Source organism: Crocodylus porosus, unplaced genomic scaffold (assembly GCF_001723895.1).
Source record: "Crocodylus porosus isolate Cpor-Errol unplaced genomic scaffold, CroPor_comp1, whole genome shotgun sequence".
In the NCBI taxonomy this organism is placed as follows: Eukaryota; Metazoa; Chordata; order Crocodylia; family Crocodylidae; genus Crocodylus; species Crocodylus porosus.
The window spans coordinates 99,528,476-99,553,262 of NW_017728918.1; the positions used below are offsets into that span (position 1 = coordinate 99,528,476).

Here is a 24,787-nt window from a genome sequence, read left to right on the forward strand (position 1 = left end):
CCTGGTTGTTAACCCGGTTGTTTACTGACATGTTCCGACTTAGTTGAAATTGATAACCTCTTGTTATTGAGGAAAGTAATTCGATCAAAAGTGGGACTTTCTGATAATCAATAATGAACAGTTTGATTAACATGATTTTCCTGTTAATTACTGCTTGGGATTCTCTTAATTTACACAGCTACAGAAATGCTTTGAAGATGGTGAGCTAATGGGTATAAAAGAGGACCAAAATAGCTAACAAAGCACACTTCAAGAACAAGCAATCATTCAGACCAAAACTGCTGCTGAGCCCAACTGATTGTCTGGTGAATGAATCCATGCCTTGAGAATCTGAAAAAACTAAGACTGCTTTTTTGCCTGTATTGGTGAGAAGCTATCACTTTTTCTGCTAAAAATACTGGACTTTGTTATGCTTTAAGCTCATCTATCAGTGAGCACTTGTAGTAAATAAAGCCTTACTGTCATTCATTGAATGAGTTGCCATGTCAATCCTTTTATACGCTAGTCCTGAACCCCATTCATGACCTAACAATACAGCAACTGTAGGTATGGAGCTATGTTGTGAGAGGGTGATGGGCTGATTTTGTTGCTAAATGTACAGCTGTGAAGCAGATGAACACTTTGGAGTGTTTTAGGAATAGTGGATAATTCAAAATAGTAGTAACTGGGACTTCTAAAGATTGTGCTGCCATATAGAACTGTCAGATGCAAAAATACAGGATCAGAATATAAGATCTGACCTGTGTTCTGGAAGATCACTGTGAGTAAATTAGGAAAAGCTATTAAGTACTGCAGCGATGGGTTCATTAGGTACAAATACCAAAACCGTCTGGGTGATACTTTGTCCTGTTTATCCATTAGGTGAATCCTATCTGAGTTTCTCCTGAATACTTAGCATTAACGGGATAGGGATATATGATTCCGGGTATCTAATGAGAAGGAAAAAGAATCTACCAAAAAACCTAAGTTCAGATCCCCATTGTGCTATATGTTAGGCATTTTTATTCTAATCTATCATAAATAGATATATTTTGGGTAATCCCATCCTTAGAAGAGTCTCTGTAGAATATGTTCTTGACAGTCCCCTTGTAGATATTTGAAAATTTCCTGTTGAGCTGCCCCACTGTGATGTTTTGTAACACTGGTAGATGCTGATTTACTGCTGTCATCTGATGACAAGTGTACTAGTTCCTAAAGCAACCTTTTTGTAGAATGGGGCTGACCATACTCCTCTCTATCTGTTGTCATAAAATGCTGCTGTTGTGGTGTTCTTTGTTATCTGGAGCTGTAGGTGATAGGTAGAAATACTATGTGCACCAGATGAATGGCTCTGAGATCTAGCATTTATGTGAAGATGAGTCTCCTTTAGTGCTCAAAGGCCTTCAACCTCCAAATTTCCATCAGCAACCTCTTGGTGTGGCAAGGTAGAGAAAATTATACTGATGCATACATGAAAAAGGTTCTTCTATAGATTTAATGGTGAAATAACTGCTTGGGGTATCTGCACAGACATGTCCATGTGCTGTAGTCTAAATATTCATAGATTTCAACCAGCATTGCATGGAGCATAGGTGAGGTCTAGCAAGCAAGTGTAAGATGTTCAACTCCAATTTAGAGACAATGATACATGAGCCCAGTTATGAACTTCACCAGGGTTTGGAATCTCTCCTGTGGTAGATAAGATCTTGCTGATGACGATACTAACACACCTCCTATGACACAATCTTAGGGTCAGTAAGGGTTATGAGTATTTTTTTCTTGTTCCTAAGCCACACTATAATGAAAAAGTGTAGAATTAAGCAAATTGCACTGATCTTTCTCAAATTAAGTCCTCACTCAAAAGTTCACACATAGATCTTTTGTTTCCACAGGTAAGACACCACAACTACCAACTTTGGGGCAGAAACACTTTGCTTCCTGAGCACTCAAGAGAGACATATCTCAGGTCAGGAGGAGAGAAACAACCTAGCAAGTGTGTGCCTCAGAAAGATGTTCTCTGCCTTGGAGGGGACCCTGGGTTCGAGCCTGAAACCTTTTCCCAGTAAGGCAGAAACTTCCCCACTGTATTACCCAAAGAACCTCACCTGCCTATGTCCCTAGACCAACACAGTTACAACCCATACCCACTGTATCAAATGAATGCTGAAGAAAAGGTGCAATGGCTCAGCTTCAAGCAGAGGACTGAATAATGACCAACTTGTGACCTGGTTGTTAGAACACCATGTTGGGGAAAGTTCAAACCCATTCTAGATGAGAGGGACTAGAACTTGGGTTGCCCATTTCCCAGACAAGTCCCCCTGCTACTAAGCTAAGATACAGGAGGTCCACCCATATCATCATTTTTATCACGCTACAAGTAGGCTTTATACTCAAGCACACATGTCTGGAGAGTTGTACATGCTGAGCCAGAGTACAGCTTGCTATGCATGTTCAATAGCTGTGTGAAGATTTACACCTTCACTCTGCACATGGAACAGAGCTACAAACTGGGTACCTGTGCCAAAAATAGAAATTGCTATGGGCACATAAAGTGAAATAAAATATAATACAATCAGACCTAGACAGGTTACAGGGGTGGCCGGATGAGAACAGGATGGGATTCAACACTGACAAGTACAAAGTGATGCACCTGGGGAGGAAGAACCAGCAGCATACCTACAGGCTGGGGAACTCCCTTTTTGTCAGTGCAGAGGCAGAAAAGGATCTTGGAGTCATCATTGACTCCAAGACGAACATGGGCCGGCAATGTGGGGATGCAGTCAGGAAGGCCAACTGCACCTTGTCATGCATCCAAAGGATGCATCACGAGCAGCTCCAAGGAGGTGATCCTCCCCCTCTATGCGGCACTGGTCAGGCTGCAGCTGGAGTACTGCATCCAGTTCTGGGCGCCGCACTTCAAGAGGGATGTGGACAACATGGAGAGGATCCAGAGGAGGGCCACTCACATGATCGGGGGGCAGCAGGGCAGGCCCTACGAGGAGAGGCTACGGGACCTGAACCTGTTCAGCCTCCACAAGAGAAGGCTGAGGGGGGATCTAGTGGCCTATTACAAACTAGTCAGAGGGGACCAGCAGGCACTGGGGGAATCTTTGTTCCCCCAAACACTACCAGGAGTGACCAGAAATAACGGTCACAAGCTGGCAGAGGGCAAATTCAGATTAGACATCAGGAAGCACTACTTCACTGTCAGGGCGGCTATGATCTGGAACCAACTTCCAAGAGAAGTGGTGCTGGCTCCTACCCTGGAGGTCTTTAAGACAAGGCTAGACAATCACCTTGCTGGGGTCGTTTGGCCCCAGTACTCTTTCCTGCCATGGCAGGGGGTTGGACTTGATCTGCTCAGGTCCCTTCTGACCCTACTAACTATGAAACTATGAATTCTGCCATATCAAAAACATTTTAGTAGAGCTCATGACAATGACTGGGTTACCAAAAGTCTAAAGATATCATGGATTTCTGCTCCTCTCTGTATTCTTGTGGGCAACTTTCTATAACGTGTTATATTGTGACAGAAGCACCTGGTAAGTAGGTTTGAATAGATTTTTCAATCAAGTAAATCCATTATTTTGGGTCTTTCCCTCTTGGCATTATCTTTGGGGGCTTCACCTCTTTAATCTACCACTATAACACGTAACCCAGAAGCTGGATGGATAGGAGAATATTCAAAACCCTTAGAGGGGAATTGATATTCTCTTTATGTGCTTTCTTAGGCTCTACAGATGCTGGTATCAGATACTTGTCCCTCCCTAAGTTCTAGTAGCTCTTCATTAATGGGCATTGCAGTCTTCCAAACATGAAGGAGAATAGAAGGCCCAGTAACGTGTGTAAGAGGCTAATCGTGGAAGGAATTACTGCCTTTCTTGCTAAGGAAAAAGATACTCATACTGGAATCAATGACTTTCTCACTTCCTGCTCTTGTACTTCTTCACTGTCCTGTACTGGATGGTGCATTTTGCATGACTGAACCACCTGATTCTCTTATCTTACTAACTGTTATATACCCCAAGGGATCTTATGTAAATGGATTCCATAGAGTATTGATCATGGGTTTGTTGGTTGGATACAAGGGAAGTGTTCAGGCTCCTTATAAAATGGGAGCAAAGTGAAAAAGTAGGGCATACCTCTTTACTATGTTTAGAAGGGGAAAAAAAAAATAATAATCCTCTTCTGAAGTCCTAGCTACCCTGTTTGGTAGGGGTGACCTTGAATCATCTCTCCCACCAAAACTGGAGAGAGAACCATTGCCAAAGCAGTACTAGTAATTAGTACAAAAAAGAAAGCCTAATAATAAAGGAGAACACAGACATATTGTGTAATTACCAGCAAGATCACTTGGCAACAAGGGCATTTGTACAGCAGGTACAGACACTGGCATCATGGGGATCATTGGCATCCAAGTACATTGCTACTACTAGCAAGAGGCTGGGATGCCACTAACTGTAGTTTACTGTGTCACGTGGCTCAAGGCATCGAAGAACCTGATTTGCACGATTGTCTACCTTTTTGTTGAGAGGCCTTGAGGAGATTTTTGCCTCATTTTACTACATCCCAGAGAGGATGACCTAAGCCTGCCTACAATGTAGGAATATATCCCTCCTACTCACTTCACATAACTGAGAAAATGAGTGTTCAGCTATTTTATTAGTCTTGGTCAGCAAAGTCGTTGATCTTGCAGAGTAAGATTGAAGCCAGATCACTCAAAACAGATCCACAGCCCACAGGAGCACTCCCTGAGGAAATCCATTCAGTCCTGGTAGGTCCATTTTTGTTTGGTTTTGAGAAGGCTTTCATCAATTGCTCCAGGAGAAGCAGTTTAATATGGACCTCTTTCATTGTCCTTTAAGAGGAGGAAACACTAAGCACCTATCAGAGATAGGTGACTTTTTTTCACCTGAGAGAAATTAAAGAGCAGCTCAAGAATCAATTAATAAGTAGAACAAGAGAGGAACACTTCTGGGAAATTTGGCAAGGGGACATACTAGGCCATCCCATGCACAGGGCTGTTCCTGACTATGTGTAAGGGTTGTCACAAGAAGTAGGATCCATGTGGATTCATTCAAAGAAGAATTGTGTCATTCACATAGGTATCTGTGGTATAGCAGTCTAATTACTAAACACTGGGTAAACAATCATAATTACCAAGAGTTGAGAATATAGACAAAGTTATGACTAGTTTGTCCATTAGGTGAATCCTATCTGAGTTTCTTCAGAATGGCATTAATGGGATCCATGAGTCACAGTGTCTAATGAGAGGAGAAAAGCAATTCAGTCACTGTCTGTTTTTTCAAAGTTTCCTTCCTTATACATGGTGCATTTCTACATAAAAAGAAAACAACCCCAAATGTTTCATTCAGTTCTCTGTTTGAAATAACTGTATTCTTGTCCTGTCCCCTGCAGCTACAGAAAACAGTCTATCTCCATCTTCTTTATAATCACCCTTCAGGTATTTGAAGACCGTTATCAAATCCCCTCAGCCTTCTCTACTCCAAACTAAATAATCCCAGTTTGATCAGTCTTTACTCATACATCGTATTTCCCAGGTGGCTAATCTTTTTTTTTCTCCTTGAAATATAGCTATAAGGTTGAAGGGTAGCAACAAGGTGGGTAAAAAGCACAGAGTACCCTGAAGAATAGGGCATCAATTTCAGTTGAATTAAACTTCTACTTATACTGCCCTTCTCCCTCCCCCCCTTCAAAAAAAAAAGCCATGGAAATTTTAAAATTTAAATGAGAAAGAAAGGAAACAATTAAAATGACTAACACTTCAAGTCTCAGGCAGTTGGACGGTGCAAACAGTGAGCTTTTAACTTCAGCCTTTACAGAGCCTGGAAGGCATGTCACTATCTATCACACCGTCACACCATTTCATATGTTACTACTTCACTTTATTCATGTTATGTCCACAGGCTTATACAATCAGTTCAATTCAGAACTTGTGAACTGGCTCCAGAAGATAGTTTAAAGGACTGTGTCTTATAGAAGATGTAGTTCTTAGCCAATGAAGGAGATTCCATACTAGACAACCTGCATTAATGATTCTATGGTTTCTACACATTAGTCTGATAACCATGTTTGATTTTTATTGACTCTTTCCTCTCAAGGTATGTATACAGAACAATATTTTGTCAAATTTCCATGTTTAGATCATTTTAAAAAAAGCACTGGATGGTATTGTATAATTTACCTTTATCCTTCAGAACTGCAGGATGCTTGACTTCCTTTTCTTTTACATGCTCTGTAAAAAATACAATAATTTGATAATAAACAATGATTAATAACTAACATGAGAACTTGATGACAATTCTTTATCATACAGTTGGTGCTTTCATATAGACCCAAATTATCATTTAAAATTTTTGACAAAAACAGAGGTTTTGGTCAGGTTTCACATTCTTACACAGACAAACTCTAGATCCTGCTTAACTACAATGTGAAGACAAAGATCATTCAAAGCATGTCCTGTATTGGCAAAAAGATCTTAGCAGATATTTCTGAATGCTGAGTTTGTAATCCTGAATCTTAATACTAACATTTCACATTGCTTTGGCTCTCTTCCTCATCTATAATTCAAGCAATAGCAATTAACTTAAATATTTCCTAACTTCTGAAATTTTACTTTCCTCCCAAATTCACAATTATAGCATACATTAAAAATAAGACAGCCATACATAATGATTTTCTCAAATACTAAATATCAGACATATGATGTCTGAAAGAAAGATGCAAGAAAGAAGATCAAGATGGATTATTTTCCTTTTTTCCTAAAGACAACTAATTGTAGATGTCATCTACCACCTCACTGAAGACATCAAGAACATTTTGAAGGAGTGTGCCTACCTTGCTATATAACCTGAGAAAGTGTGAAGAACAAGATCAATACTAAATACAGCACCATATGGTGTTATGGTGCTGTATTACTTTTATGCTTTGTGGCAGCAGGTTGCACTTGTTTCTCTTTTACAGGTTCTGCAGAGAAATATTTACCATTTATACAGTGACAAACACAAAAAACTCCTTGTTTATGAAATCCATAGAAGTAATCCTATGAGATGATGCACCTTCTAGATACCAGGGGATAGACTATAAACTGCACATTAGCAAGGCTGGCAAGCAGCAGAATGATTACGGAAATTGTATGACATCCACCTATTTAGCTTCACAGAGGGCTCAGTCCACAAAAAAAACAATTTTTTTGTTTTCATTATAAGACCCATGACATTTACTAGGCTTCACTCAGAAGTTTTTCACAGGTCAAGAATACCTTTTAACTTCAGCTCTAATGTGAAGGGAGCAAACTGACCTGTTTCCAGTTCTGATCAATAATGTCTGGGTTACTCACTTCATTTACCCTATTTCTTCAAGCGACCAGCAAAATTAATTTGATCGATTTTTATCCTCCTCAAATCTTGGAAAGGGTAGCTAATATGTCCATTTTCTTCTATCTTTCCATTCCACCCTGGTATAGGAATATGCTTCTGCTCCTAGTGCTTACTTAATGCTCTGAAGCGACTCAACTCAAATGCAAGAAAGAAGATCAACTGATGGATTATTTTTCTTTTTTCCTGAAGACAACTAATTGTGGATGTCATCTACCAACTCACTGAAGACATCAAGAACATTTTGAAAGAGTGTGCCTACCTTGCTATATAACCTGAGAAAGTATGAAGAACAAGATCAATAGGAAAGAAGCAGCATCAAATGTTGTGCTTACACACATACAGGTAGGGTGGGTAATGTCAAAAGCCCTAACTAGGACAATCTCCTGGCATGTGGAAAACCTTGGTCTAAATTAGGTACAAAAAGCCATTAGAAACTTTATTATGGAGGTTCCTTAGCTTTAGAATGAAAGGAACTAGAATGGAGACCCCCAGTTCAGAATAGCTAAATAATAAATGGTACTAACAAGTTTAAGTTTTTACTTAAACTTAAGCAGATTAGGGATTTGAGGTTTGGTCTTCTATACCCAAGACAAGTCCTACCCTGGCTTTTGAGTTTCATCTTTGGCCAGAAGTTCTATCCTGGATCTCACTGAAGGTATTGAAGAATCAGCTTTTTCAAAAACAAAACAGAACATGGGGAAAAAGCCCAAAAGCGCTAGAGGTTGGCCCAGATCAGCCTTCCATTCAGGAGCTGAGATCTGGCCAGCAGCCCAACACTTGAAGGGACTGGAGATCACAAAAATAAAAGCCTAAGTCCACAAATAAGTGACCCGAGTCTCATTATAGAGGACAGTTATGTTAGGGGGAAGGATGCAGATCAGAAACACATCAGAATTCCCTGAAAAATGTGGATAATTTCCATATCTTTTACTAGCAGACTGAAATTACATAGATTTTACATGTTTTGTTGGAAAAAGGCAGAATGCAGCACCTCTCTAATGATTTGTAATTTATTACTGTAATGATGAAGCTTCTTGCTTATATTTCTGTGTGGTGCTTTTTCCAGGACAAATCTAATACATTGGAATCTGCATATGGGAAATTCAGCTATAATGAGACCTCATTTATATCAAAATTGATAAAATTGCATTCCTGTTACAGTGAAATTCCTGTTATAATGGGTCTGGGAGGAAATTATTTCTTTGAAAGAGTGATTCTATGTAGTGATCACACATAAAGAGTCTCTTCAGACATTTTCCTTCCAAATAGTTACATTTATAAAGGAAAAGTGCTGGAAACAGTTTTCTGAATTAGGTTAAAATGTGATTTTATTGCAAAAGGTCTGTCTTTTTCTGTCTTTAAAGTAGACCCAGTGTCTGTTTCTGAAGTAATTGATGAGCCACTGGTCTCTCATTTCTGATTTGAAATGCTGTCCCTGACAATCAATAATCTGATCTAATCAAAGTAGAGAAAAGAAACAGTTCATTGTAGATGTTTGTAACATATACCCGGGGGGTGTCAAGTATTAATATAAAATGTCAAGCCACTACAGTATGTAAATACCAATTTAAAATGAACCTACATAAATCCTATGTAAGTAATTAAATCTAGAGTCAAAGCTGACTATAATCATCACTTTGCGCTCAGGTACTTCAGAAGATACCCAACAGGGATTTTATATACCACAATATCTTCTGTAACACCTAGGCAACAAAGAGATAGATGAAATATGGAGCTTCAAGCCTCACATTCTGTGTCTTTTTTGAGGAGGTGTTATGTTGAGACCCCTAATATAATTCAGTTGCAGCTTTTGTAGGCAGTTCCACCAGTGTCAGAAAATAATATTGAATTATATATGTATGTATATAATATACGTTATATTTTTCAGTGTATAATTCAATATTATTTTCTGACACTGGTGGAATTAACTACAAAACTGCAACTGAATCATATTAGGTATTTCAACATAATGTCTTCTCAGAAAGGACACCGAATGTGAGGATTGAAATTCCATATTTGATTCTCTTTGTTGCCTAGTCCAGAAGATACCTAGAAGGAGAAAAAAAAGAAAAGCCAGATGACATTGCACAGGGATAAACCCATTAATTTAGTAAGCTTGGACTTAAGAACTCATAAGTGAAGGGAATCTCCAGTATTAAAAGCACAGTCATAGGGCTCCTCCAAAAGATGTCACACTAATTATTTAATTTAAATATATCACACATTCTGCACAGAAAGCCAGAATAATTTACCACTGAGGCCCTAAGTCCCGAGTGATTAGTGATTTAAAGTGTGTGTGTGGGGGGGGGGTGATGCTTATTATGATCACTTAGCATGCATTATACTGATTCTGCAGTGATACAAGTTAGCTAAATGATCCTAATTTTGACTCTGAATAAAAAAGTTAAAGGTGAAGCAATTTTGCTACGCTTGTATCACAACTGTATTATAACAGTTTATATTGGGACTGTGTTACTTCTGTGTACCCTTAGTTCATTTCTTGGTGGATATGGGTGTGTCTATACAAGACATTTTACAGCACAGTAGACTAAACTACTGAGCAGGAAAGCATCACCATCTACATGTGTGCACCATTTACTATGCAATAAACTGGTCTACTGCACAGTTAGCTAGTACCTGTAAGTATAGAAAGTAAACTAACCGCACAGTAGATACCGTGCAGTAGTGCATGCATAGATGCTGACCAGGAGCAAATTTACTCCTGGTCAGCCTCTTCACTAGGGGTCTCCAGGGGACAGGGAACTTTCCCAGTCCTGGTGCTGCTCAGCTCCCAGACCTACCCAGGGTAGCTCCTCATAGAAGCCAGGAGGTGAGCAGCACCAGGACTGGGAAGCTCTCTGCTTCCCACACAGCTGAGGTCTGGCCAGGAGCTGTCCAACTTCTGGGGCAGCTCCCATCCAGCTCCTGGCCAGCTCCCAGCTGCACATGGAAGCCCAGCTGGACACAGGACTTGTTCCTATGTGCATGGGGCCAAAAGACCTTTGCAGCAGCAGCAGCTGTGTCCTGGCTCTGTGCACATCAGGACCCGGCCTGATGTGTATGAGGCAAGGAGAAAGCTGCTGTTGAAGGTGGCAGAGCTCTCCTTGCCCCATGCACGGTATCTACTGTAGTACTATGTACTTGCACATGGTAGTACTGTGTGCAAATACTAAATGACTACTCAGTAACAACTGTGCAGTGGGCATCCCATGCAGATATGCCCACTGAGCAGTATGGTCTCCTATAGACATGCAATGAGGCTGCTCCAACATCCTATAAATCCTGTGTGTGAAGCAGACTTAATTAATCGAGCCTGCTGCAGCATGGAAATTAGTGTGCTCCAGCATCGTGTATTAGCATCCCTGCACTGAAAAATGGTGGTGGGGCACTTTAAACTAAAGCTTGTTCAATAAGATTTAGTTCAAAGTGCTCCACCAACATTTTTCAGTGCAGGGATGCTGATATACATGATGCTTGGGTGCTTTTAATTAGTGCATCTTGCTACATCAGGTGCTCCCTGCCCCATTTCCCAAAGCACATCTATAAACACCCTGTTTTACTTCACACTAAGTCTTTATAGCATTAACAGTGTGCTAATACTGGACTAACTTCACTAGTATGTATATTCTTTTCCTTTTCTTACTCTATATTGCAGGTTAATAACTACTATCACAAGTGTCACTTCACACAAGTGATGTCACTTCTTAGTTTTAGAGCCTCAGAAGTGCCTATTGTAATTTAAAATTTATCATCTGGGAAAAAGTGCTTTCATACTTTCCCTTGAACTTTCAACTCTGGTCCCATCCTTCATACAGCTGACTAAGCTAACTGGGTAAAATTTTCTTTTCCGTTAAATCTAAGTTCAAAGCAGCTTCCGTTAAGCCTTTTCTTTACCTTTCTTGTGAGAAACAATGAGAGATACAGAAATAGACTTATGCCAGAATACATTAACTGCAATGTGCTCTTTACTATATAAGAAAAAATCTGAGTGATATGCCTCTCTACTGAACTAGGTTGTGTGAATCTACTGCATCAGAGTCAGCATAGGGTGGCTATAACTGGCTATAACCAACCTATTCAGGTGTTCTTTGGTCCAGCTCCTTACCAATCTATGCAAAATCCTATAACTGAGGTTTGGCAATGAAGGGCCAGAACTTTACTCATTTTTATACAAGCTTGAAAAAGACTATAATTTTCATTAAACTTCCACTTTTCCTTATGATACAGTGGAATTTCCTGATCTTTGCAGAGACACCAGGCTAAACCATTCACAGAGCTCACTGTTAACAAGTGAAGACCTGTCTAATATATTGTTAAAACTCTACATGTCTTGCCAGCAGTTTCATACGCTCATAGAAATGTTGGGCTGGAAGGGATTTCAAGCAGTTTCCTAGTTGGCTCCTTCAGTGGACTATCATCCAGTGCACTTAAGACTTCTGGACAAATGTTTGTCTAATGTGTTCTTAACATCTTTCAGTGATGGGGATTCTTCAGTCTCACTGTGTCATCTACACCAGTCTTTCAACACTCCAACAGTAAGAATAATTTTCCTAAAATTATATCTAAATCTACTTTGATGAAAATTAAATTATTTGTTTCTTTTTCTTCCTCTAGTAGCCATGGGGAACACTTGATCACTGGGCATATCTACACGTGTGCTTTAGTGCACATTAGCTTATTTTAATACATATTAAAGCTTCACTAAAAAACATGTTATTTAGTTAATGCACATTAAATTAGAGTAATGTCCATTAAGCGTCACCTAAAAACCACACTCTTTAGTTAATTTGCATTAAGACAGGCTAATGCGCATTTTCCTAGTACCTCACAATGGAGGTACTAGATTTAATGTGTAGTAACTAAAGTGTGTTAATTCACGTTTAGATGTACCCATTGTCTTCTATGCCACAGGTTGTTACAAATTGGAAAGCTAAATGTGTTACCTTCAGTCTTTTCTCATCTAGATTAAACAACCCTATTCCTTCAGTCTTTTCTAATTGTTTATATTTTTAAAAACTCCTATAATTTTTCTTCCTCTCCATGGGACTCTCTCCTGTTTCTCCACATCCTTCTAAACACGTCATGCCATTGGTTAGCCCTAAAATGAGAAGCATTCCTACCTTCACTGTTAATAGGTTGCTAAATGAGATTTGTGGTTTTTTGGAGCAGAATCATCTGGTTGACTCATGTTTAGTTTTTGATCCACTTTAACCTTCAGATCTTTTTCTGTCATACTGCTCCCTCAGCACATATTGCCCTATTTGTATTTCAGCATTTGATGTTCCTAATGGGAACATTCTGAATTTATCTTTACTGAATTTCATTTTATTCAGTTCAAATCACTTCTTTAATTTGTCTCCATTTTGAATTCTGATCATGTCCTCTGAAGTGCTTCCTTCCTCTGGCTTAGTGAAATTCACAGTATTTTAAGTTTAATCTCTAGTCAACCAACCAAGTTGTTGATGAAAATGTTGAACAGAATCAGATCTAGGCAGACCCTGCAACACTTCACTTGAGATGTAATCCCCGGTTGACATTTGACAGGGAACCATTGAGAACTTCCTCTTTGTGCCTCCACTAGATGGTAATTACTAATTACCATTATTTTGCTTATGAGACTATGCAACAGTGTCAAGAGCTTTATTATAGTTGAGATTTAGCATATATACTACTTCTTCCTTATCTGCTAGGCCAGCTGTGCCTCTTCTTTACAGGAATAGCATGTTGCTAAACAGAATTCATGATGAAGGATAAGAAATCCCCTACAGGATGTGTGGTATGTTAAGACACCAAAATGGTGTAGTCTAATCATGTGTCATTTTCAGTTACATAAAAGTGAGGCAAAGCCAGAATCCTGACTGAAATTCTCTCTTGCTCAGCTAAACAGAACAGACCACTTGGCAGACACAAATGTATTTGCATACAACCATCCAAATCTAATGTTTTTTTCCTCTTGTGCTATTGTCTTTCCAAGTTAGATAGTATCAGTATGCTTCCATGTCTTTTTACCTTGTTCCACTGCCTTTGTTGTTTTCTCTTCCTTCTTTTCAGGTACAGCTGCAAAACAAAGATAAGTTTTAAGTAAGATTTCTGGCCAGAAGTGCTGTTCTTACCAACAAAGCTTCTCTCCAGTAATTCAATATCTAAAGATTACCTGAAGCAAATGATTTCAAAGTCTTGTGATTACTAGATGTATCTCTTTCTGATATGTAATGACATAATAAAGATTAGTAATATGTCTTTGACCTATCCGTAAAGAACAGCAATAAGGCAAAGGTTATTTATTTTGTTGCTTTCAAAATAAATAATACATTTCCTTCTTTCTCTTAAGAAAGCTACAGAATGATGGCACCCTGTCCCAGCAAAAAACTGTACACATCCTTATACATGTATTACATGAGTTAAGTACTTGTATAATTGTTTTGAAGGACTGGGAAAACCATAGACAAATAGACTGCTCACACCCTGCTTCATTCTAAAAAGAAAATACCTAAAGAAAAGGCTGGGCATGAATTGAGGTTGTGCCCCCCGAAAAAGGAAATATTTTTCTGGAATAATTCCTGGAAATAATTCAAATATATTCCTTCTAATTTTTTGACATTAAGATGGTCCTTTTGGGAATGTGCAAGATCTTCCTGAGATCAATCAATGCATTCAATACAATGTATATGCTTTTTCACATTATTCAGGGACAACAATCTTGCCAATATGCAAATACTGTACTGCATTTAGTTGGAGGAGGTATTGTGACAATTCAACATTTGTAAAATCAACATGTTGTTTGTTTGTTTTTTAAGTCAAATACTTCTTTTAAATCAATGAGCATTTCCCTGTAGTGTTTGAGAGACAAAAACTGCAGCACTAAACTGAAAAGAAAATATCTTACCTGATTGTCATTTTTCAATTTGGAAAATAATATAGTTAAAAACTAGCATAAATGGCATGAAATAAACTGGACTGTGAAAACTCTTCTTTAAGACCAGTTATTATTAAGTGAAAACAAAAAGTCTGTTTGTATAGTTTTCAGTCCACAGCATCCTTTCACTTTTTTTTCTTGCCAAACAGGAAATCAGATTTTATGCATTATATGATTGCCCACTGCAAAAATAATAACAGCGATATGGAATTAGGTCCATATTCTAAGGCCCATATTCTTCCATCTTTACTTACCCTGAGTACAGCTTGTTGAACTCAGAGTGGCTGAGTACACTGAAGCACTTAGAGCACATGCTTAACTTTTAGGATATAAGTAATGTCAGTTAATTTCAATGATTTATCCTATTTCTATTCTATTCTATTCTATTTCATGTCTGAGGTGGAACCTACTGAGTCAAGGTTCAGGGAAGCAATCCTATTCCACTTATTTATATAGCTCCCCTGTTCTTTCAACGGGTAATCAAACATGCCACCAGAAGTCAAATCTATTCTGCACAGATATTTAACTCTCCTATTCTGCCAATGGGCAGCCTTAGGTACCTCCAGAGAACAATCCTATTACACAAGGCTGACATGACTGTACAAATGACTTACATTCCTGGCAGCTTAATGGCCCAGGTTCTTCAGAAGGAGGGTTTGAAGTTTCTTCTACTCAAACTATGCTATAGCTGTATGTTTAGGGCGCTCCTCTAGGAGGTGGGAGCTATACTAAGTCATTCTTGAATTAGGCATCATTTGTACACCTGGCCCAGGAGTCGGGGGAAAGGAGAGGGGACTTTAATTAGAGTGACTCTGAAAGCCACTCTAATTAAAGTGCCAGGAGTGTCTCATGAATCAGCATCCCTACACATAAAAATGGTGGTGGGGGTGCTTTAGATAAAGCCACCATTTTTAAACACAGGAATGTTGATGCACAAGATGCTGGAGGCTGCTGGAGCACAGTAATTAGCATGCTCCAGCATACTCAATTAATTGAGTCTGCTCCAACTTGCATTTCAGAGCAGCCTCGCTGCTTGTACATAGGTGCCCCTCAATTGCTCCTGGGTTGTTTAGATACCTAAAAGTCTAGTCTAGATCTGGTTGTTAAGGTCTGCAGTGATGAATAAGCTAATATTTTAAAAATCTGAACAGTGTGCTCAGCACTTGCAGAGTGAAGACCAATATAAAGTTTTAGTGTGAGTAAGGGTAACGGATGTTAAAAAGGTTACTAGAATCTGGTCCCAAATACATTTCAAAGCATACACATATGTACAAACTACTATGATTAGGATTAAATTAATTTAAAAGCTCTTGGTTTCCCCAACTTATATTTACCTTTTTTAGCTGAAACCACAGCTACTACTTCTTTGGGTCGGTCAGTTTCTGAAAATTCAGGAAAATAATAGAATGAAAAACAGTCAGCAAAAATACCTCAGATACCAGACAGAAAGCTTAAAAAGCACTGGAGCTGTGCTCTGAACAAAATTAAAATAGCCCTGGATGGCAAAGGTAGCCCTAGAATGTACTGGAGTATAAAGAACTTTTCTGTTAATGAAAACAATCTTTCAGATGGTCTTGCAGTTATTGAATCAGGGGAAACACATGGCCAAGATAAAAATGATGACAAACTATAAAAATGAAAGAGAAGAAAAAGGCGAGGACATTTTAATCTATCTAATCTCTACCTGAAGGTCTCAGAAGTTGACAGAAAAATACAGCTTTTCAAAATAAATGGACCTGACTAACTCAATTCACTGAGCAGGTGTATAACAGACTAGACACAGGGTTAACTTTTTGCAGGAAGATCACAGATTTGTGTAGGAGGAAATTCTGATATATTGTCAAATGAATCCCAAAGGAGATGAAGCTGGATATGATGTACCAATGTTCTTCAGGTATTAAGAAAAATATGAACTGAACTGCAAAATTCAGACCCAGTTTTCTAATGTCTTTGTTACACATTGCACTTTGATCTGCTCAAATGTTGATCGACATTAGTGCTAGCTCAAGTCTGGAGTGGTCACGCCTCAAAACTAAAAACCTCTGACTATTCCCCAACCCCACAACTGTAACTTGTCACTAGAGGGTTCGCAAGCAGAGGCCTGACTAGGAACTACAGCTCTGACTTGCCAATACAGGGCTGATGAGCCAGGGCAGGCTTCTATCCCAGCTCAGGATGGGGGGTGTGAGAAATTGGTTGTGGGGGGGAATATAAAGCTGGGAGACAGAGAGTTAATAGGAGGGGTGGGTAATGAAATGGGAGGTGGAAGTTGGAGGAAGGGTACTGAAATGAAGGAAATCAGCCACTGAGGATAAAATTTAAAAAAACCCAAGAATTTAAAAAGAAATAAAGAGGGAATAAGTTTAAACAGTTCTTATGTTTTAATAAATTGGGATTTTGGTTTGAGGTGTGGGGGTGCTAGTCACACTTCCCAGGGAAGCTGAAAGGTGGGAGTGGTGAGGGAAGGTGCTTTTGGGGGAACTACTGACCCTGCCCTAGGAAGGAAGCCCTAGCTCATGGAGACCTGATCTGGCCCTCTGCCTGGTTCCCCCTCACTGTCCCTAGACCCCACTCCTAGACCCATCCATGTCCTGTGACCTGGCTAGCTGGACATGATCTGCAGGCAGTTTGCATGGGGTTGCATACCTGGGGTGGAAAGGTCCCACCCCAAAGGCAGGAGAGGGAGATGGCTTGGTGTCAGAACTGCCTCTTGGGTTGTAGAGTGCATGGGGTAGAAAGTCTGTCCACACAGAACAGGAGGGTGGGCAAGGGGACACTGAACCCTGGGACCCTGGAGGACTGCAACTTGAGTGGCTCATCTGTTGGGAGTGGCCAGATATTAATGGAACACAGGCTAGGTAGCAGATCAGAGATGAACCTGCCCGGGAGTGGTTTAACTTTAAGCCACTTAAAGTGTGTTTAAAACTAGTTGCAGCTGTTAATGTATGGTCAAACCATAGGTTGAAAGCTCCAGGCACTGCCTAAAATTCATGTGTAAGAAATCCCTAAATTTCTCAGGTGTTTGAATTAAGGTTTTAAAAATAGAGTCCAGACATGACATCCAATCAAGATAAAACTATACAGTCCCACATTCTTCCCACTACCAAAAATGTATGAAAATATTGAGACTTAGTGGTTTGTAACTCTTCACTGCAGAAGACTTTATACTAACTGACTAAAATAAAATAGATAACACTTCTTGTTTTGTCATAATGTTCATTTCAGGATTTCTTGTCCACAGGGACACCTCATCAAGACGACTAGCCATCACTAACAGCTCATGAGTTTTGAAAGCTGCTGCATTCTACATTCTGATATCTAGACTAATTAGATGTAAGGTACAATTTTTTAACTTTCAAAGTCAGCACTGTTGTTGTTCTGTAATATAAAAAAAAGTTCTGCAAACTGTAGCTCAGAGATAAAGAAGAAACCAAGTAACTCTTGTACTATATATAGCTATCTTCTGCTGGGACAGGGAAGGAATGTGCCCAGGGAAGAGTGTTGTATAAAATTCCCTGGGCCTATTTAATCAATTTTGTTTTGGTCATAACAAAGGTTTGGGGATTTTTTTGTAAAAAACATACACACTCTAGTAGGCTCATGCAGGTATAACACCATTTTCATCATAAATAATATAAATGGAGATTCTGAAGCCCTTGGTACTATTCTAAGTTGCAATCCATCCTTGATTAACCAGTGTCTGGAGGATGACAGAATCTTGCAGACATTAACAAGGAGCTAAAAACTTATGTACAGAATGTATTATCTTGGCGATGTTCACTGCACAGCCCTCATATACCAGACTACTAAGTGTACTTCAAAAAATCTAGATAAATTTTTAAAAAAGTCTCACTATGAGCGTAAGGCTCCAGAAAGTCTCCAGTTTTTTGTTATTATCTCTTTTTAGTGGAAGGACAGATTTTCTAAGGAGCACAGCACACATAGATAGCTTTCTTTCCAGCTAAGCACTTTTAAAAATATGACCACTTCATTTGCATGACAAAATGAAATCTAAGCTCTTTTGAAAATTGGGCTCTAAGATTGAAGTGATCCTAAACAATATTATAGGCTGCCTATGCACATGCTTGTTCACGTTCTAATTAGACCGCTTTAACATCACCTCACTGTCATGTGTATTAAGCTCCCATGCATCCCCTAAGTTGGCACCTGCAGCTGGTGCCCCATTTGCCTTGCTCTAGTCACATTACTGTTAAAGACCAACGTATTAAGTGGAAGTCAGAGTCCTACAAGCCTTTCACTTCCTGTCTTTTAAGAACCACTGTTCTTTGTTATTGCCCAGCCATGAGATAACATAAATAAGCTATTTCAGAGTACAGTGGCTGATATCAGGCACCTTTGCAAATTTCACTAAATAGTTTAACTTATGAAATACCCTTTTTGTAGCATATACGGCACAATTATTGGTTTTATTAGACATAACACAGACTTTCAGTCATTGCATACTTATCTATATTGAACTATGAATCTGCTGTCGAAAGTGTGGTTTGTATTGCAGTGACATTTGCAAAAGCAAACTAAAGGTAGAGATAGTTTTATGAGCTTCTTATATAACACTGAAACAATGTTCATTGTAGGTTTTGGTACTCAGACTTAAAATATCTACAACAGCAAAGCACTGCAGCAACACCTTTATTACTTCCAAAGCCCTGATGCTTATGGATATCCTCTTGCCATATAACTAAAGGAAAAAAGGGCAATAAAATACAAAATACTGCATAAGCAGTTGGCATAGCACTCAATGAAAGGTCCATGATAACAATTCTTAAAGGGGCCAAAGGAAAACGTATTTCTGTAAATGGGGCCAAACCTGTGAGTTTTAAATTAAATTGATGGGATTTGAGGGTGTTCAGGACTGGGCAGATTTTTCCCAAATATGTTGGTATGTTTCACATAAAAATGAGTTCACAAAGATAACAGAGTACAGCATTAAAGGAGACTTGATCATGAAGAAATATTTTCAACAGCTCCAAGCAATGCAGAAAAGCTTTTTCAATCATCCATTGAAACAACAACTATATTGATTTCCAGCTTTGGCTTTCTGAAGCTTGCCAAAATGCAAAAGTTTTATTCAACATACTTGTTTCCTTTAGTTCCTCTCTTTTGGCTATTGGAGACATAAAGAGAACAATGTCTAAATTGGTGCAGTTTTGGTTTAATTTAATATACAGGAGTCAACTACAGTGCAGTAGATGTATTATGAATTTAGCCCTGTAAATTTAAACATACTCAATAAAGAGAATACTGTGACAACTTGGGCTGTCTTTACATTTCTCACACATGCACTAATGCTGTACCACACTTCATACTATTCATTTGCCTAAGTAATTCCATTCAGTTCAGTATAGCTGCTCTTGGATGCACTGGGTGCATCTACATATGTGTTTTACTGTGGAGTAGACTAATTAGGTCTGCAGGAAAGTGCCACAATTTACACGTGTGCTGCTATTAGGGCAGCCACCAAATTAATTAACTTCACCGTAAGATCATACTGTCAGGAACAGTATAATCTTATGGCAGAGTAATTAAGTGTAATGAAATGCGCATGTAGACTGTGACAGGGGCTGGCTGGGATATGAGGGTGCTAAGGTATGGGGGCTGTCTGCCACCTAGCCATTTGGCTCTGCACTTTCAGCACCTTTGTGTCCTAGCCAGCCTTCAAGCCACCAAACAGAGCCTGGCTGACACCCCATTCCCTCTGCCAGCCGGGGTTGTTTTGCCTTGGCTCAAAGTGCTGATATCCTGGGTACATGTGTAGATGCTGTGCCTGGGAGCAGTGTTCTCCAGCTGAAACTGCTCTGAAATTTATTGTGTCACCTTAACTTCACATGTAGATGTACCCACTGTTTAAGATCACTACAATGGGATTACCTGTAAAGCTAGGTAATACCTTAAGAAGCTCCTGGTCCAGCATGCTCTGATTTCCCCATTTGTAAAACAGAACTGTGAGATGCTCTGTCATGTTAAGAAAGCCAGTCATAGCCTTGAAAGGTAAGCAGGACAGAGCTGAAGCTAGATTGCCATAGTAACAAGCTAATGGGATTCATTTGGAGGCACCTGCAGGCAGCCCCAAGAAAGTTAGCTGACTGGAAAAAGGGCAGGGCCTGAGGAACATTAGGCAGCTCCAGAAGATAACCTGGCAGTCTGGCTGGGGCTGAGCAAGAGGGAGCTCTGCGAAGGTGCCTGTGAGGTAGCAGGAGCCACTGAATACTCTAGGCCCTCAGTCAACCAGAGAGCCAAGGGCTAGCAAAGGATTGAAGCCCAGGATAGGAACTGTCATTTAGTCAGAGCTAGAGGGCTTGTCTTCTTCTGCAATCTCTTGTAGTCAAGAATAATTATCTTCCATGGTTGCCTTATCTGTGTGTCTGAAGATGGCTGATGAGACCTATCCAGGGTCAAAAGACTCTACTGCAGCTCAGAAATGTGTTTCTACACTGGGTGGGTGGTGCTGGATTTTTTATTTGGTCTGTGACATGTTGTTTCTGCCGCTCCCACTTTTCCATCTCCTGTTGTTGCCATGAGGTTTCAAAATACTGAGAACACTGCAGCAGACTCTTCCTCCATTTGGAGAGGTCCTGGGCAATAGTCTCCCACAAGCTGACACTGATGTTGCATTTTTTAAGTTGGCCTTGAGGACACCCCTGAAGCAATTTCCCTACCCTCCTCTATACACCTTGGCTAGCCTAGGAGAATAAAACTTGCTTCAGGAGTCTGAAGTTGAACATCCAAGCTGACATGGCTGGCCCAATGAATTTAATGTTGGATGGTCATGGTGTTTGCTTGCAGGAGGATGCAAATATTGGTGCATCTGTCTTTCCACTGGATTTGGAGGATCTTCTGCAGGCAGTGTTGATGGTATTTCTGCAACAACTTTAGATGTCTCCTATACGTTGTCCATGTCTCAGCTCCATATAGAAAGAACATCTTGATAAACCATCGACTTGGTCTGTGATCTGATCTTACAATCTTTGAATGCCCATTTCTTCAGGAATCCAAAGGCTGCACTTGCACGTTTGAGGCAATGTTGGGTTTCTTCATCAATATCAGCCTTCTGCAAGAGATGGCTTCCAAGGTACGGGAAATACTCAACATTTTCCAGTGTCTCACTGTGGATCTGGATTACTGCAGCAGGGGACTGTTCATTAGGATTGTTAAATGTCAGTTCCATTTCTGTGTATGCTTCGGTAAAGACATTGACAATTGCCTGAAGGTCTGCTTCCAAATGAGCACTCACTATAGCACCTTCTTTATACTGGAGCTCAATGTTTAAGGTCAGTGTGGTCTTGGTTTTGGCGTAGACTGAAACTTGTTGGCGGTCAGATGTAGCATTGTGGCAAGGAATTTTAAGAAGAGTGTTGGAGTGATGATGCAGCCTTGCTTAACCCCCGTTTTAACCTCAAAGGCATCTGTGATAGATCCATAACTGAGAACCACTGCTCACATGCTGTCATGGAGCAGGCAGAGAATAGTGACAAATTTTGGTGGGCATCCATACTTTGGAAGGGTCCTCCACAACACTTCTTGGCTGACAGAGTTGAAAGTTTTTATGAGGTCAAAGAAGGCCATGTAAAGAGGCTTATGTTGTTCCCAGCATTTCTTCTGGAGGTGGTGAATTGTGAAGATCATTTCAGTTGTGCCTCTTGATGCCCTAAACCCACACTGAGATTCCTGGAGGAGCTATTTCAAAAAATCCCCATGACTGTAGGCAAATCAAACCTTCGTATATGACAAAGAAAGCAATGCTTTTGTATTAACAATAGATAGCTATATCAACATTCTTTTATGTTCTACTTTACTGTATAAAAGCATGAACAGCCCACCTACCTTTTGCCTTGTGGGTTTCCACAGATACTGTAAAACAAATGAAAATGTTCTAAGAAACAAATTGCAAATCCATACAATATAACATAATTACTCAGTGGCTGTCCCATTAGATAAGATGCTACATATTTCCAGCAAGCCAATCTGAGAACTCCTCAGTTTCTCACCAGGAGGAACACAATATTTGTCCCAGATTTAAATGTTTTCATTGCAGATATTTAACTTGAACTAATTTAACTTGATTAAAAAGCTACAGAAAACAAATTTAGCAAGTAAGATATGTGTGGAACTAAAAAAATACACATTTTCAGCTAGCAAAAAATGAAGCAGGAATAGAAATCCAGATTCAGTATCTATAGAGATGTAAGCTAACACACAAAGTAGGTGATTATTGAGATACCATTTTAAAAACTAAAAAAATGTTGGCAGTTGAGAACATTTGTCTCAATTCAACTGAAGACTCAGCATATAGATTACAAATAAGGAGCGCTCAAGTGTTGACAAACATAATACAGTCTAAATTCAAAACTCTATGGAAATGTCACATATTTCAATCTAATTGTCCCACCAGTGCTTACTTCTTAATTACTGAATTGTCTTTTTTCCTAAGTAAAAAAATTGATCTATGCCATACTTCTTATTTCCTCATTCATAGGTTCTTCATACTTATTATCTGCTGAAGTAGGTTTATATGCTTCATACGCCCTATCGTCTGGTTGGCAGAAATGGTAATCACCTACTTAGAGAGTTATCTATTGAAGATGTTTATTTTCATTGCAGAGATTGTCCTAGAAACTCATCTGGAGGTACTGGATGTCGTTGCAGAAAATATGCTCCAAAGTAAGACTGCAAGAAAAATTAAAGCTTATATGCTCTCCTTATTTGGATGAATTTAAGGATCTTGTTAGGTGTAACCTTTCCCATGTGTTAAATGCCCATAAGACTTGAATGTTTGAATATTAAGACAGGAAATCATTAACACAGGAAAAATGCCCTCTGAGCATCCCAAAGTTACACATCTTTGGGCAAGGATTATCTCCAGATGGTGTTAAGCAGTATGTGTTGCAGTAACAACAACATCAGTCTGCTCCACAGGGCCAAATACAAGCAATTTGTGGCCCTCCAGTATCCCAGGATGCATCACTCCCAGGGGGCGGCACAGCCCAGCAGGTGCCTGCCCCTGGGCTCCGGGGCCCAGGGAGCGCAGCCGCATGGAGTGGATGTAAAAGCACCCTAAGGGCGGTGTCACATTTTCAACTTAATACTTAGTAAATACAGTTAATAGTCAAGCAGTCGTACATTTAAGCAGTTTAGCATGTGTTAGGTGACCTCTTAGCACTGCAAAATCACTCCCTCTGAGGTGAGGATTATTGCCTTAACACATCCTAAATTCTATATAGGTCAGTAGATCCCAAAGATTTGCAACTCTTGCAGGTGAACACGTGACAAGGCCCTAAGAAATGGATCCAAGCTAGAATCAAAAGACCACTACCTGCAAGAGGCCTCTTTTGTCTTCTCTATTTAAAATAAATCTGGTTAAAGGAAATCACATATTGCACTTAGGACATGTTTTATTTAGATTGTAATAAATATTTTTATGAGTTAGAAAGGTTTCTGAGCAGGACAGGGCTGGAGTCAGCTGCACAGTTGTCAAACAGCTGATTGTCAATCCTGGTCCCCTACCACATTGGACTCTAGAACTGGCTCTGGTGAGATGGGAAGGCTGGGATCAACTATCAGCTGCACCAGAGCTGGTGAGGTGTGCTGGTATTATCTCCTTAGAGCAATCTCACGATAGCCTAATGCGTATTATTTAACACAATCCGGAGGTATTCCTCACTTGAAAAGTCCTAATTTTACCCATACAATAGCAGATGTTTTTCTGGTTGAATGCAGGGATTCTCACATTTTAAGTGCAGTTAACATGTTCTAAGTGTAACATGAGACAAGACCCATAACTTGTTTGGGCAAAAAACCCAAACTGAAGTATGCTTTTCTTTTTATTCATTGTCAGCTCATCTGAACCTTCCCTTCTACCCCACTCTCCCGTCAGAATTCCTTTCCCTCTTGCACAAATAATCATGTACATTTTTATTTCAGCTTTCTCAATTTTTTTAAAGACATTTGTGTCTTACTTAGCTGCACTTAACTGGATCCGAAGTACAAGAACATGGAAATATGACGAGTTCATGTTCCATAACCATTCTAATTTTACAAACAAATGTGACTACACTGGCAAGTCTGTACCTGTCTAGTGCTATATTTTTTCTATGCCTGCCCCTAAGTTAATGCAAGTTGGTTATGTTTACGTTCAGATTAATCTTAAACAAGACTAAAAATACATTTTTTATAGGTCTTACTAGGTGGTTTCACTGGTACTACAGGTACTTCCTTTTGTGAAGGTTTGGCAGGTACTACAGGTACTTCCTGTTGTGATGGTTTGGCAGGTACTACAGGTACTTCCTTTTGTGATGGTTTAGCTGGTACTACCGGTACTTCTTTTTTTGACGGTTTGACTGGTACTACAGGTACTTCCTTTTTTGATGGTTTGGCTGGTACTACAGGTACTTCCTTTTGTGATAGTTTGGCAAGTACTACGGGTACTTCCTTTTTTGATGGTATGGCTGGTACTACAGGTACTTCCTTTTGTGAT

The 24,787-nt window shown here is 39.6% G+C and overlaps 1 protein-coding gene across 1 annotated transcript in view; it reads right to left on the reverse strand.

Moving 5' to 3' along the window:
- Positions 1-8: 8 nt before the first annotated feature.
- LOC109312157 (protein app1-like) overlaps positions 9-24,787 on the reverse strand; it is a gene marked incomplete at its 5' end in the record, with an annotated part of 25,348 nt that continues 569 nt past the window's right edge. The window contains 8 exons of the mRNA XM_019538201.1: positions 9-100; positions 6,185-6,235; positions 6,919-6,966; positions 13,389-13,436; positions 15,630-15,677; positions 19,394-19,420; positions 22,138-22,164; positions 24,495-24,777. Coding sequence (XP_019393746.1) covers positions 9-100; positions 6,185-6,235; positions 6,919-6,966; positions 13,389-13,436; positions 15,630-15,677; positions 19,394-19,420; positions 22,138-22,164; positions 24,495-24,777 — 624 coding nt within the window. The remainder of the gene's footprint in view (positions 101-6,184; positions 6,236-6,918; positions 6,967-13,388; positions 13,437-15,629; positions 15,678-19,393; positions 19,421-22,137; positions 22,165-24,494; positions 24,778-24,787) is intronic.